We start from the raw sequence: 14,142 nt of genomic DNA on the forward strand, positions 1-14,142 counted from the left end.
TGGGGTCTCTCAATAGAGGTCTTACAACTTATCTTCACACAGACTCTCCTATCTTACCCAGCAGTACAGACTGTGCGTCCTAGATACAGTGACAAATGTGTTTGTCATTTCTACGTCTCATAGACCTTTTATCACAGTTATCAGAAAGTGGTTGATTCAGATAAGTTTCCACGCACCTCATGTGGCGTTCTTCACAAACGTGTGTGCTTCAGAGGGATATGGACAGCTGGCGGGCGGCAGACGAGATGTTGCGCTGTATTTTTTACCGCTGTCCGGGGTGCAGTTTCCGTTCATTGAGCGTGTGCTGTTTATTTCACCAGTGAAATACAGTGGGCTTTTGTTTATCCAGTTTTGGCACAGTAGGGGCCTCACTCTCATAAGTGCCCCTGTTGTTATTAATGCAATATGTGAGCTGAATTAAAACATGCTGAAAGGAGACCCACCCAAACCCAATTCACAGCCCAGAAACCGCCTGAATATGTACTCAAGTCGAGCCTCCCCAACAAATTATCATACTGAATATGTTGCACAAGCAACCATCGTTTAATATTTTTTATGTCCAATTTCTGAAACAGTAAGCAAAGTACTCAGCAATAAATAAGGGTAATATGTTGAAAATTATGGATGGATGGATTGATGGAAAGATGGATGGATGGACAGATGAACAGATGGCTAGTCGGACAGTCAAACATCCTGTGCATGCAGACACGTATTGAACAGATAATAACGAGTCGTGTTTTTCCCAGGTGCACAATGAGTTCATCCTGCCGTCAGAGAAGGAGGGCTTCATCCACCGCCTGAGTGACATCATCAAGCGGGCTGAGGCTCTGATGGGAAAGGAGCCCTCCGTCCATGCTGGGGGCCAGGGCCTCCCCAGGACAGCCTACAACAGCGCCGCCAGCACAATGTCTGCCTCACAGGTTGGTCGTCACCCCACGCTTCCCAGACCCGCCACACTACCAGCTTCAAGTGTCCATCGGGACAGCAGGGAAATACGTCTTAAAATGCCAGACATTTCCTCTTGAACACCCAACCATGTTTTCAAGTCAGACGGAAGTCATGTAAATAAAACCCTGGCTGGCTGTGCTTACCGAGTTCAGCTCATATGTCAGTCTGAAAGGTGGAGTTGACAGTAGATAGGGGAAACAGGGTAACCTTGCCTTTAGACCACATGGAAAAAGACTTGAGCGCAGAGATAGGGCAGAACGGTACTAAACCGCTTGCCTGTATAACCCCACAATCCTACTTGTCCTTCTCTCCTCACCCTAACCCTAAAGTAGCTACAGAGATGGCCCAATAATCACACAGTCGAGGTTCAGTCCATTCAGATGGAGGAGCAGGGGGGTAGACCATTCAGTTCCACACCACACCACAGAGCACAATCTCCTGCTCCCCTCCAGGAAAAGGACTTTAGATGGCCATGAATACGAGGGCTTAGAACAATGTGTTGTTTCATGTGGGATGGGAGACCGGAAAACTAAACCAGGCCCCAAAATCCCCTCACCCCCTTCTCGTACCTCCTGCCTGCTCTCCCCGAGGTACGTAATTACCTCAGGCTGCTGCAGGCATCTGTCTTTCCCTCCCCGCACACACATCAGGAATCAATTGAAACCAGGCGGCCGACCTCATCTCTAAGACACCCGATGGCTATGCTTTCTGGCTATATTTATTTCCCTTTTCAAAGGCTTCTAACGAGGGAAGTCTGGAAGAACGCGACCACAGCACTGTGTCCTATCAGTTCCTGTTACTTGTGACTTGCGCTGGTTCTATGAATTGTTTGTGTGTCGATAGATGTTGATATTTTGCTCCCTTTTGGAAGCAGGAGTGGTCTAACTCATCCTGGGCTGTTACTCACACACTGAGATAGGTTGCAGTGAACTGTCTTGATTGCAGCATAAGTCCTAGATCAGCAAATGTACAGTATTCCAAGTCTAATAAGCTTGTTTTGTTACCACCATAAAACCAACCTTCAGTTGTAACAAGCACATTATTTTGAAACAATGCCTCCATAAAACCAAGCTGTACTATATGTCTCTTTTACAGTCTAATCTCCACAGTCATAACCTGGCTCGGACACACTCTTCCTCTTCACTTCCTGGTAAGACATCTCTACTACAAATCACCTCTAGGCTTCATCTTAAGTTACTGTTGTCATGTTTGTATTGCAAATACACTTACTGTTCCTGCCGCATTTCATACTGTAAACACGCCCTGTCGGCTACTATCTCAGCATGCGTCATCCTGTGTCCATCTATGCCGAGCCTGACTTGGTTTGTGTGTCTCAGACGTCAGTATGCCAGGGCCCGGTGCGGGGACGCAAGCCTTTCCCCCAGGCCTCACAGAAGACTGGTTCAACGCAGACGTTACTTCAGCTGAGCGACCTCTATTACGCTCCCAGTCTTTCCACAGCGGCGCAGGTAAATGCAACGCCCCCCCCCCCCCTCCCCATTCTCACAGAGTAAACTGAGAACGACTGTACACTAGTATCATTCACTGTCTACCACAGCAAACCGGTACAGTCTTTTGGCAGAGAAGAAAACTCATTATCGACCTCAAAACCCCATAAAACCCAGAGGACCCCCTTCCCGCCCCTTCCCATTTCTTCTTTCTAAGTATTGTCAGGGAATTTGCGTGGCGCCAAGCACCTTTCCAGTCCCTCAAAGCCCTGGTCTGTGTTGGCCTTGCTACAGGGCCTCTTGGGTAATTACCTCACCTGAAGGACACATTCTACCTTTTTCAGGGGCGTGAATGCTGTCACTGTGAAGCGTAGACACTTCTCATAGGCACTGCAAAATTCTCCAACATCTGTTTGCCAGCATTCTCAAACTCTTTCCAAGAAATCCCCCCCCCCCCGCACACACACATACACAAACACACCACACCCCTACAGACTCCCCCCTCCCCCAAGCTAGAAGACATCGCTAGCCATCTCAAACCCCTCCCCTTCTTTCTGATCTCTGCCGCACACACACAGACGCACAGGACAGCTTCTTTCGCAGTACTTCTTGGCCCACTGCCTCTTTTTTTGTGTTGCCCAGCCTATATTTCCATCTGCACTGAAATGGAAGTAGCTGGTTTACCTCATCGACAGGAGGCGTGTTGGTTTATAACTGTAGACCCATTGTTAAGTGAAACGTCAAATCAGTGGAAGGGGTAGGGCTATGTCGTCTTTGGCTATTCCCTGAGTAGTTATCAACAACGCTCGTTTGAAACACGTACAGTGGGGACTCTGAAAACACGTATTTTCTGCTATTTTGAGTTTGAAAACAAAGTCTTCCTTGCTCCATTGAGGTTAAATCCTGAGCAGGACTTGCTTTGCTTGTCTTTGGCAGCTATCACAATTGGTTATATGATTACTTCATCCTAGTGTACCATGCTGTTCTTCTGAGGGATTTATGTTCACGTTAATTCAGAATCCAGCAGAGAGTTGTGATGTGATTGTCTCTTGTCAGCCTATTTATCAGTCTTTTATTGCTCAGAAGGGATGGAATTACCTGTCTGTAAAATAAGTCAGATTAGAGTAAAACCTTATACAATAATTAGAACAAAGTAAAAAGCACTTCCAATTACGTCTGAAATTTCCATCAATTTTTTTCCCCCCTTTGCTTACATACTGTTAAATTACTTGATTTACTTTTATCCAAGAACATGTTTTACCTCAGTATTATATTCATAGTTAGCTTAGGAACCAATATGGGAGTTTATAATATGCATTTTGTTCATATATTGAGATATATGAGCACAGTATTGATGTTACAGACATACCAGTTGACATCAGAAATTACAGTAGAGCATTTTTGCTATTAACAAAAAACTGGACATGTAAGTGTCAGTTCAGATTTCTTCAAAGTGTAGACATGTTATGTGCTGTTTCTCTCTCAGGGCCTCCCTACTTCCACCAGCAGCATCCCTCTGTCTCGGTGAACGCCTCTGACCCCCGGATGGCTAAGCCCCCCCATGCCCAGCACTACCACCACCTGCCTTCCTACATGGGCCACACCCACTTCCCCTTCCCTTACCCGGTCAACCCTGCTTCCCCTAAACCAGCTGGGACACACCCACCCCTAACACGAGTGGCCAGCACCCCTATCTTCCCCTCCGTACCCTCCCCAGCCCCAGGCTCCCCCAATCCCTACACGGATCCCCCCTGCCCAGGCAACGGCGAGGGCCACCCACTGTCCCCCCCTGCAAACCAGCACCCTGGCATGTGGCCCCACCACACCCAGCCTCTCTTCTCCCTGGCCAACGTCATCTCCATGGCGATGAGCATGGCCCACTCCTTCATCCCAGCCAATAGCCTGGCCTCCCAGGGAATGGCTTCCATGGCTGGCTTCCACCCCCAGTTAGTCCCCCCAGGAGGCTACCCCTCCATCTACTCCCCCCAATACCAGCCAGTGGATGGCTCCTACTCCCCAGAGGGGATGCCTGGGCAGCACAGCCTCTACCACAGCCCAGACAGCCCACCCCAGATGCAGAGGGATGGGGCTGGATCCGGGTACCATCACAGCTGGCCTCACCAACACGCCTCCAACATGCCTCTGCCTGTGATGACCTCTACTCCTCCACGGAGCCACCAGACGACCACCCAGCAGACGGGCTCCTTCCGTCCTCCCAGCCTACCACAGGAGCGGTCTCATGGCTACCCTTCCCAGGCCTGTGAGCGATCATACAGCTCCAGCCCGTCCTCAGAGCTGTCCCCGTCACCCCCAGACACGCCGGAAAGCACAGTGAGTCATCAACAGTCTCGTGAACAGTTGCGAACCGATTCATTCATAATAAATATCCCCCAGTCACGAAACATACCCGGCTAGTCGTAATGTGTAAATAACGTGATTTGATGATGAAAATGACACAGTTGTCCCACCTTTCCAATAGCTGTCATCATTCGGCTCACCAAGGGTACGCCCCATGATGCCAGAGATGACTTCCAGCTCTGCCAAGATAAATATACCTTCCACCGGTAAGCGTTTTGAATTCCGCTGTTCCTTTTTATTTGCAGTGGGCTGGACAGAGAGACATTAATGTTGCGCTGCAGAGGGAGTTCTTTCTAAACACATTTCTGACAGACAGACAGACACGGTACAAAGCCATGCTTTGTTTTGTTATGCCCTTGGCCTTCATCAAAACGGTCTCAGTTCACTTTGGATTCTTACCAAACTTGGTTTTGGCTGCCATTTTCACCCATGTTTAGTGCCTCGGGACGGGAGCCTTTGTATAATGTCAAATCTGGTTCTATTGTTTTATTGAAAAGAGCCATAAACATTCTTGCATGATTAGGCCCTTGCACACCCATCACTGAAAGCTCCATATTGCAGACCGACTGTGTGGGACAAGCTCCGGAGCAGCAGAGGGGTTCTCCCTGCCCATAGAGCAGGGGCTTCTAACTCTGTTCCTGTTGAGCTGAATGAATGGGATGATTGGGTTTTCTTTGATTAATCACTAGATTCCATCAGATTGATGGGCTGTAGATCCTATAGACCAACCGTAGATTGGAGTACTGTTGTTCCCTGATTAATTGATCACTCTCTCATGCCTCCACAAGTAGGCCCACACAAAGATGTCATTAGTAAGTCTACTAAGTGTAGCCTACTGAAGACTGGAGACTCCAGCCTAGCTAAACACATTTGAAGTTGGAAGATGACTGTACCTAGTTTGTCAGGGTTTGGCTCCGGCTACATGCGTGGTTGTTGTGATTTTGACATTGAAACACATCTCTCCTCAGAGCCCCACCCTTCCACCCACACCGTTGGACGCTTCCAGGTGACACCCAGCATGGAGATCCCGGTGCCCACCGTGGCTAAGCCTGGGTCCTGCAGCAGCACCTCCTCGGAGAGTAGCACGGAGGAGCAGGAGCAGGCCGAGTCGGAGGCCGGCCTGGGCAACCCCTCCCTCGCCGTGTCCCCACCCCTCCCCCACGGGCCTCCTGCGGGGGCCCTCCAAGACCCGGACACTCAGCAGGAAAATGAGGAGGGAGAGGGGTCGGAGAAAGGGAAGGAGGAGAGAGCGAGGAGGAGGATCCGGAGGCGAATGTGCAGCCTCAGCATCGTGGGGGCGTCAGCGGACGGCGGCCTCTCTGTGACGGCGGCCGGGCCAGAGGTGAGGCTGCGGGAGGGAGCCCAGTCGACGGGCGCCCAGTACGGCTCCACTCTCCACCACCTGTGGATGATGAGCTACACCCGCAGCTCCTCTTACATTAGCACCGATGAATCAGAGGGCGAGGATGAGGACATGCTGGAGGAGCTTCAGGAGCTGAGGGAGAAGTGAGCGACCACTTTTGTTCGTAGAATTTCAGGTTTCGGAGGAAAATACATGGGGAGCTTTGGTTGTATTATGTTTATTTAAGAAGGGACAATGAACTTTAATTAACATGAGCACCTGGGTCCATCATGTAAATAGACTTATTTAGCCATAAAGGGCCAATTTTCACCTGTAGTCCCTGGTAGGTTGATGGCGTATGAAAAAACGTTCAAAGAATACATGCAGGAGCACATAAGCGTACGTGTTAAGTGCTTCCCTCCCGACTAAAGGCCTCTCTTGTTCACTCAGACACATGACAGAGGTGCAGAGTCTCCAAGCCACTCAGAAGAAGGAGATAGAAGAGCTGTATGAGAAGATGGGTAAAGCTCCTCCTCCTGGCATCGTCTCTCCAGCCGCCATGCTGTCCAACCGTCAGCGCCGCCTCTCAAAAGGGGGGGGCTACAGCTCCTCCCGCCGAAACAGCCTGCAGTGCCTGGACATGGCGCCACCCCAAGGTATGGAGAACACCTCGCAGTGTCATTAAGAGACGTCACTGTCTTTTGCCATAGGTGGCACCTTTCAAATAGGGAGACATTTAATGTGGGCAAAAAAGTACATATTGATACATGATTATTTTAAGTGTCAGCTGCAAAGGTAATTTTCTTTATCCATGCATAATTCTAAGAGAAGTTAGTTTGAACCATATGGTACATCAACTGATCATGCTATATGTGTCTAAATAATAATCCATAAAATGAGTTCAGCTTAAAAAACAAATTCTAGCATAATACTTTTTGTACTACAAATGCTAATATCAGCTAACTATTTGAGTGCGGTGAAGTCTTTTTCATACCTCAAGGGTGCCCTCAAGTGGCAAGATCCAAACAGACCTCTCCACCGGGGTCGTACCAACCCTGATACTGTGTCCATAGTGTGAATGCTGACAATGCAACTAACTACAAGGGTGCGTTTGGTTTCCACTCCAGGTATCATACGGAGGAGCTCTCTGGGCGGCAGCAGCAGCAGCTCTCAGGAGAAGCGCAGCAAGGGTGTGACGTTTTCCACGGACAGTAGAATGGTGAGTTACCCTGCACACGCTCAACATAAACTCATTACAATCCTCCCTGTCAACATTCTCAGAAGTTAGTCTTGTTTTTACATTACGTATTGTTTTATGTCTTACAGTAATAATCTTCAGCTATGTTTGCTGAACATCCAGACTACCTCATTTCAAGTGTGACTGTGGGTCGTGCCCGTTCTTTTGGAGGAAGTTACATCATACACCGGGAAGAGTGTTCATATAGTTGATGGTACAGTACTGCACCAATCCCTGCTATGCAGTGCCCTAAATATAACTCCGGAGATGTGCTTAGGTCTAGCCTCATAGCCAGAGGGCCAGATCAGTCATAATATCATGGAGGGAAAAAAAAGTGACCTTTATCTATTGGTTTTGTACTACTTACGAGACAGCATTTCCTACTGGTCACTCATTTGCACAATGTCTGCCATGTGTTGATGTGTCAGAACCCTGGTCATGATACATATCTATTCACTGCCCTCCACACTATGACTACAGAAGTCCAAAGGTGTTGTCATAGTTATTGTATGCTTGTTTTCAAATGTATATTTCTGTAAATGAACCCGGCATCATGAGGGACAACAGATGTCAGAAAGTTAACAGGGTTTTCTTCATGTTTGTATTTCTTAGACAGTTCTTGTTTTCATTTACTTCTGCACTGTATCTCCCACCTGTTGACTAAACCATGTCAATCTGCAGAGTGGCCATATCATTACTATTGGTCAATTGCATAACAGAAATGATAATACAGGTACAAACAGAAAGTGGGGAACAAAAACAAACCAGTAGGATTATTCACTTTCACAAGCTACTTTGGTGGTATGTTAGGTATTGCCAAAAGGTCAGCCACATTAGATTTTGAAAAACTTCTGGTTAATTATTTCACACCTTTTTTATACAGTTAAGTGACTGAGTGGCTTTAACTTTTATTGTAAATGTGTAAATATTTACATTTACCATTAGATGTTTACAGATAGTCAAGTATGTTGTTTTGGCAACTCAACTCATCATATGCAAACTTAAGTAATATTCTATGACGCTAATCAGGCACCCTCTGCACTTTAGTTAAGTCTACCTAAGTACTCATTTTGGAATACAAAATAACAGTGAGTTCCTCTTTGAAAATTCTGTTGACATATTTGACACTATTTGCTCTTTTTCACCATTGAAAAATGAAATACTCCATAAATGGTGTCTGTCATTGGCAGAGTAATTGTCAATCGATCACATCTAAGAAATTATATATTTAAGTTAATCTCCTTCTCTGAGCTTTATACATTTGCACACAACCATTAACAGTGTAAACTACAGTAGGATGTTATTTCCTCTGGATGGTGTTATGAATCAATAAACTGTGAACCTTTAGTAGTTGCCTTATATATGCACACTGAATTCTCTAGAAATTGATACTCATGTATGACTAGTTCAAATGTGTAATATATTGATAAAAATGTGAGTACAATCAAATGTATGAATGTATATGATTGTTTCTTTATGAAGCTGCTGTCCATCCTCTGTGAATCTGTGCCTTTTCCTTCTAATTTCTTATTTGCTATTTTTACTCTATAGGTTTGAGGGCTACATTATGTTGCTTCATTGTACATTCCCTCACTCTGTAATTCTTATTTTGAAAAATGCAATAAATACAAATTATAATAAAATTCAGATTCATTCCTTTTTTGGTCATTTACCATCAATAAATATCCATATTTTACATTTGATCTACATGACTCAAATGATAGATATGTCTCACATTGATTTAATTTGTATTAAAAAGAAAAAAAATACTGTGTACAACTCAATATTCTATCAAATTGTTTACGTTTCATAATGTATTTTATTTATTAACTCCATTTATAACGCCAAGTAAGGCCACTGTAAAAAGAGTGAGTTATAAAGTAGTTGAATTACTTCTCTTCATCTTCTGGATTTACCATGATACTGTTCAATTATTTTACACACTGGAACCAGTGCCTTTTTAATGGCAATATTATGGTATAATGCTTACTGAAACTTGCCAGTTTTGGGCAACAATGGATCACTCATTCCACTGACAATCATAATATGGACAATTTTGTCAGCAACACAAAACACAACCAATTCTAGACTGTCCAACAGTGCATCTATAGCAATAGTAGCTAGCTGTGGAATATGATAGTGCCATAATTGTCAGGAAAGAGTACCTTTCCAGTGCAAGTGACAAGTCAGGCTAAGAGGAACATCACTCCAGCAGCTAAGTCCATTTCAGTTAGCCCCCGTCTTTGGCCTTTTCAGTCGCGCAACTTTGGCTTCTTCGTCCAACTCGTCCATGATCTTCTCCTGTGACACCGAGTAAAATGTGTAGCCATCTAGGAACTAATGTCAAGGCAAACGTAAGGTTACAGTAGCTGGATGATTCTGAAACACAGCTAAAAAAATGCAATTATCTTGCTAGTAACCTACCTAACCAGCTAAATATGTGTGGTATTCCCGACAAAAATTGTGAACGATGAAAAATAGACGAATGCATTTGTAAAACACTTACAATCCCGTCTATTACAGCTATCCTTACATTGCAATGACTTCTTAAACTTCGCTGGCTTTCCGTTAAAACCTTGCAAGCTAAGTGGCTAACATTACATAGTTCACCTTGTGACACTGTACTACTAGCTTGGGTTAGGTAAGGATACATATGCCCATCACTATAGCTCCAATAGCAAGTCCCGTTGCAACATTTCGGCCTCTTAGATGTGTCGTTTTCTTCTTCCACTGTGCAAGTTCGACTTGTCTTATAAAGAACGTTTGTTCATTTGAAAGGTCGTCTTTCGTTGGGTCTATCCTTTTCGCGAAAGCAGCCTCAGATTTCTCCGTGGGTGTCTTGTCGGCCATGCTTGCAGTGTCGGTGGCGATATCCGGTTTGTTACAAACACCGTGTGTGCGTCTATTATACGATCTGAATACAATGATAAAGCCCATGTCTTTATGCCCATCCAGGCATTGAAGAATTCTGCACAGCGCAACCAACTATTGCGCGTTAGCCCGGGCAGATTAAACCGTGACACACAAATTGACAGGAACAGTTAGGACATACTTCCGGGTTATGCTTAGTTTTTCAAAATAAAGGTGTTTTAACTATTTGAAAAACATTCTGTTTGAATTTGTATGAAAGTGGTCTAATACGTGTTCTAAAGAATGAACAATGAATGCATAGCAAGTCCTGTCGTATTTCACAGTGCACATTCTATAGATCACAATTTCAATAGTTTCCTCTTGAAATTGCATCCTACATACATCCACCGCACCGTGCCATCGCTACAGCACTGAACAAACTGGCTGATAAATGTAAAAAATAAATAATGGATTTCTACGAGTAGAGAGGGATATCAAGTTAATTTTACGTGTAGCTTGAATTTGCTAATCACTATAAACAAATTGCAATATCCCTTTTACATCTCCACAGCCAGGTTTTACCTGTACATTGTATTAAGTGCTTGGCATTAATTTTATTTAAAATGTTTTTTGAATTATTTTATTATTATTACTATACAAATGTCACTTACAACTCAACAAATAGAGCGTGGAAGATATTCCAAGTTACGTTTGATCGTTTTTATGTGCTTTTATTTTGAAAATCTAGAAAACAAGCATGTCAGATATAGCTACACAGTTTGGAGTCTGAAGTTGGGAATGCAGTTTTGGTTTGCGCCTACAAGGCACGTCAAAGCAAAGGTGAGCTTAGTCTACGGACCTGCAAGATACACTGACATGTGGGTTGCAGTCCCATTTGTGACTACTGAAATGTGGCACCTAAAGCGCTAGCTGTGTATCAGACATTGTTTAGCTAGCTAGACACGGACGCCCAATAGGTGCTATAAGCTAGGTAGCAAATTGTGTGCATATAGTTTCTTAATGAATAATGCAGAAATACAGCAATATTATCATTCACTTTGCTGGATGTATTCCACAGTCAAAATTAATCACTCTAAACTATTTTGGTGATTGTTTTCCTAAATCCCCAGATACGTTTTCCAGCAGTCTCCGTCGTCAATGCTCTAACTTCGTTAACTATGTCAGAGGATTTGTTACAGCGAGTCAGGGACCTGGAGGCTGAGGTTCAGAGACTGAAGACACAGCTTGGAGAGAAGGATATGCCTGCAAATAAGATAGAGGGCACAACCAAATCCAGTCTGGTTGAGAAAGTAAACCACCCTGATACTATTGGGGGCACGAAGAAGGGAAAGAAAAAGGGTCAAGATAGACCATTTGACTTTTCCACTCATCCTCGACGCCATGTAGCCCTACGCTTGGCTTACCTTGGTTGGTCCTATCAGGGCTTTGCTGTCCAGGAGAACACAGACAACACAGTTGAAGCCAGGCTGTTTGAGGCTTTTCTTAAGACCAAGTTGATCCAAGATCGCCAGAGTTCCAACTATCACCGGTGTGGACGCACTGACAAGGGAGTCAGCGCCTTTTCTCAAGTCAGTTTTGACACTGCTGTTATTCAAAACAAATATTCAAATATAGAAGCAGTAATCGCCCCCTGATTTGTCTTTCCACGCCATGTTCAAATACTTTAATTTGGATTTTCACTATGAAAATATTGGAGCATGAAAACGGTGGACCAGTTATAAGACATTCACGCACATCCTTCCCCATTTGTGTTTTTTCTCAAGGTCATATCTATAGATTTGAGATCCAATCAGTTTTGTGGAGGCTTTGGGGTGACCCTCCCAGCTAATGTTCGTGCTGGTGCCAAGATCAAAGAAGATGCAGTGGAACTCCCTTATGTAAAGATGCTGAACAGAGTCCTTCCTCAAGACATCAGAATCCTTGACTGGGCACCTGTGGCGGCGGAATTCAGTGCACGCTTTGACTGTCGATCAAGAACTTACCGGTACTACTTTCCCTGCGGCGCTCTAAATGTGTCGTTGATGTCAGAGGCAGCCAAATGGTGAGTTTATGTACTCTGAACTCTGCCACATTAGAGAAAAACAGGGCACTGCTTTGAATTCTCAACACATTGTAAAGCGTAAATCAGTCAATATTTTTTGCTTCACCGTGAGAGTAACTGTTTAACTGAATCTCTCCCCTTACCCCACAGCTATGAGGGTACCCATGACTTCCGCAACATCTGCAAGATGGATGTTGGTAACGGAGTCCTGCAGTTCCAAAGGACCATCCTGTCTGCAACTATCCAGCCTGTACAGCCACACAGTGTGTCCAGCACCGGTTCACATGACCTCTATGTGTTTGAGGTCAAAGGGCTGGCCTTTCTCTATCACCAGGTGTGGCAATACCTGATACCATTTCTGAACGTTGAATCTTGATGGTTTGAGTTGTAGCGCTTACAATATAAGGGCACTAGAAATCAAATTTGAATACCACACATTCAACAGTAAGTTAAAGTGGAACTAAACCTGCCAATTTCAGCCTTATCCCACCTCTTCACATTTCAATGGGCCAATTAACTCCTTGTGATGTGTCAGAATACCTCGGAAAGGCACTCATATGTCATGAAGTTCTTAAAAAATGTTGGCCACTAGGGGCTATAAAACCCAGGATTTACCACCAAACAATCCTGTGTCAGAATCAAGCCCAGGGTTGATTAGCCATCTGTGAGTATTAATCATAGGGTTTAATAATAATAATAAAAAAAGGAATTATGTGTTAAATTACACTTTGTGACAGACAAGTTAGCTTTTTGAATCAAAGATGATTTGATAGAATGTGGCTGTGAAACGGCCTGCATAGGTAATTGAGAAGTGGCTTTAAACTTAGGTGGTGAATTGATCTCCAACAGGTGCGTTGTATGATGGCTATCCTGCTCCTGATTGGACAAAAGTTGGAGAACCCAGATATAATAGATCAACTCATGGATGTTGACAACAATCCCAGGAAACCACAGTACAGGTCAGTCTTAACAGACAAGAACAAATTCAACAGAAGAAAAATCTACAGCGAAGTTGCTAGAAATGTTTTCTATAAAAAAATTAAAATCTGGGTGGATATCACAGATACATTTACTATTAATATGAAATGTCACAACGGCATTCCTGTCGTACTGATGTACTGCAGTTATGAATGATCCCTACCTGTGCTACTCCTCCAGCATGGCAGTGGATTTCCCCCTGGTGCTATATGACTGCCATTTTGAGGGTCTGAGCTGGCTTCATGAGGCTGAAGAGGTGAGCCATACCTTGGGGACTTTGCAGCATCACTGGACACAGAGTGCCGTTAAGACCCAAGTCCTCTATGGCATGGTCCAAGGCCTTGGACACTCAGGTAAGGAAGTCAGAAGAGTTGACTCACTGTGTCACTAGTACTAGCAACTAATCAAAATTGATCGGAGGGTACATTTCTTGCTGTACCCACATGCCTGGAATAAATCTCTCTAGGATCTGCAATCCTTCTGCTACACTCGCATTGGGTAAGAATCTGTAATGGATTTTGACCTCTCATGTCCTCTCATTTTGTCTCCATCCACAGGGGGCGTTCCATCTACCCATTGCTGGCTGATGGAGGGGACTAGACAGAAGAATTACAAACCTTTACTGGAACGTCCATGCTGCGAGAGCTTAGAGTCCAGGATAGAACATTTTGTTAAACGAGGCAGGCTTGAACGCGAGGAAGGGGAAAATGGAGGTGAACTGGTGCACAGGGGCAAAAGGTCAAAGCTTTCCCACAACTCCCCTCATATGTCAGTTGTCAAGGAAGTGTCATCCAATGGTGACACAAATGACAAACAGGATTAATTTCCAGGGAAATTATACTTTGCCTTAATTACTATCCTTGCTTTTGTGTTATAGAGCATTTTGTTTTGAATAAAAAAAAAATATTTTAAGATGTCA

The 14,142-nt window shown here is 44.5% G+C and overlaps 3 protein-coding genes across 4 annotated transcripts in view; 2 read left to right on the forward strand and 1 right to left on the reverse strand.

The window, feature by feature from the left end:
- The window catches only part of wnk4a (WNK lysine deficient protein kinase 4a), a 28,314-nt gene extending 19,338 nt beyond the window's left edge, over nt 1-8,976 (forward strand). The window contains exons 12-20 of the mRNA XM_062474385.1: nt 747-920; nt 2,044-2,098; nt 2,286-2,417; nt 3,883-4,727; nt 4,876-4,960; nt 5,723-6,260; nt 6,547-6,752; nt 7,224-7,315; nt 7,423-8,976. Coding sequence (XP_062330369.1) covers nt 747-920; nt 2,044-2,098; nt 2,286-2,417; nt 3,883-4,727; nt 4,876-4,960; nt 5,723-6,260; nt 6,547-6,752; nt 7,224-7,315; nt 7,423-7,425 — 2,130 coding nt within the window. The 3' untranslated portion in view covers nt 7,426-8,976. The remainder of the gene's footprint in view (nt 1-746; nt 921-2,043; nt 2,099-2,285; nt 2,418-3,882; nt 4,728-4,875; nt 4,961-5,722; nt 6,261-6,546; nt 6,753-7,223; nt 7,316-7,422) is intronic.
- A 191-nt stretch (nt 8,977-9,167) lies between these two features.
- LOC134030954 (cytochrome c oxidase assembly factor 3 homolog, mitochondrial) lies at nt 9,168-10,238 on the reverse strand. Its single transcript, XM_062474386.1, has 2 exons — nt 9,985-10,238; nt 9,168-9,663 (listed from the first exon to the last, which is right to left on the reverse strand). The coding sequence occupies exons 1-2, from the start codon at nt 10,181-10,183 to the stop codon at nt 9,560-9,562; spliced, it is 303 nt and encodes a 100-aa protein (XP_062330370.1). The 5' UTR covers nt 10,184-10,238; the 3' UTR covers nt 9,168-9,559.
- A 650-nt stretch (nt 10,239-10,888) lies between these two features.
- On the forward strand, nt 10,889-14,136 carry pus3 (pseudouridylate synthase 3). 2 transcript variants are annotated; one of them, XM_062475081.1, is made up of 7 exons: nt 10,889-11,023; nt 11,314-11,772; nt 11,968-12,245; nt 12,396-12,579; nt 13,095-13,204; nt 13,404-13,576; nt 13,781-14,136. In XM_062475081.1, the coding sequence occupies exons 1-7, from the start codon at nt 10,907-10,909 to the stop codon at nt 14,044-14,046; spliced, it is 1,587 nt and encodes a 528-aa protein (XP_062331065.1). In that variant the 5' UTR covers nt 10,889-10,906; the 3' UTR covers nt 14,047-14,136. The 2 variants fall into 2 exon arrangements, with proteins under 2 accessions (XP_062331065.1, XP_062331066.1); XM_062475082.1 differs by having other exon boundaries at nt 10,903-11,061.
- The last annotated feature ends 6 nt before the right edge of the window (nt 14,137-14,142 follow it).

This window comes from Osmerus eperlanus, chromosome 12, assembly GCF_963692335.1.
Source record: "Osmerus eperlanus chromosome 12, fOsmEpe2.1, whole genome shotgun sequence".
NCBI classification, from domain to species: Eukaryota; Metazoa; Chordata; class Actinopteri; order Osmeriformes; family Osmeridae; genus Osmerus; species Osmerus eperlanus.

What these genes read in the sequence shown, in the direction of transcription:
- LOC134030954 (XM_062474386.1), bottom strand. Translation starts at nt 10,183, where the DNA reads ATGGCCGACAAGACACCCACGGAGAAATCTGAGGCTGCTTTCGCGAAA. An exon ending in AGCTATAGTGATGGGCATAT is followed by an intron (nt 9,664 to 9,984) that starts GTATCCTTACCT and finishes ATTAGTTCCTAG; the next exon opens with ATGGCTACACATTTTACTCG.
- pus3 (XM_062475081.1), top strand. Translation starts at nt 10,907, where the DNA reads ATGTGCTTTTATTTTGAAAATCTAGAAAACAAGCATGTCAGATATAGC. An exon ending in GAGTCAGCGCCTTTTCTCAA is followed by an intron (nt 11,773 to 11,967) that starts GTCAGTTTTGAC and finishes TTTTTTCTCAAG; the next exon opens with GTCATATCTATAGATTTGAG. An exon ending in ATGTCAGAGGCAGCCAAATG is followed by an intron (nt 12,246 to 12,395) that starts GTGAGTTTATGT and finishes CTTACCCCACAG; the next exon opens with CTATGAGGGTACCCATGACT.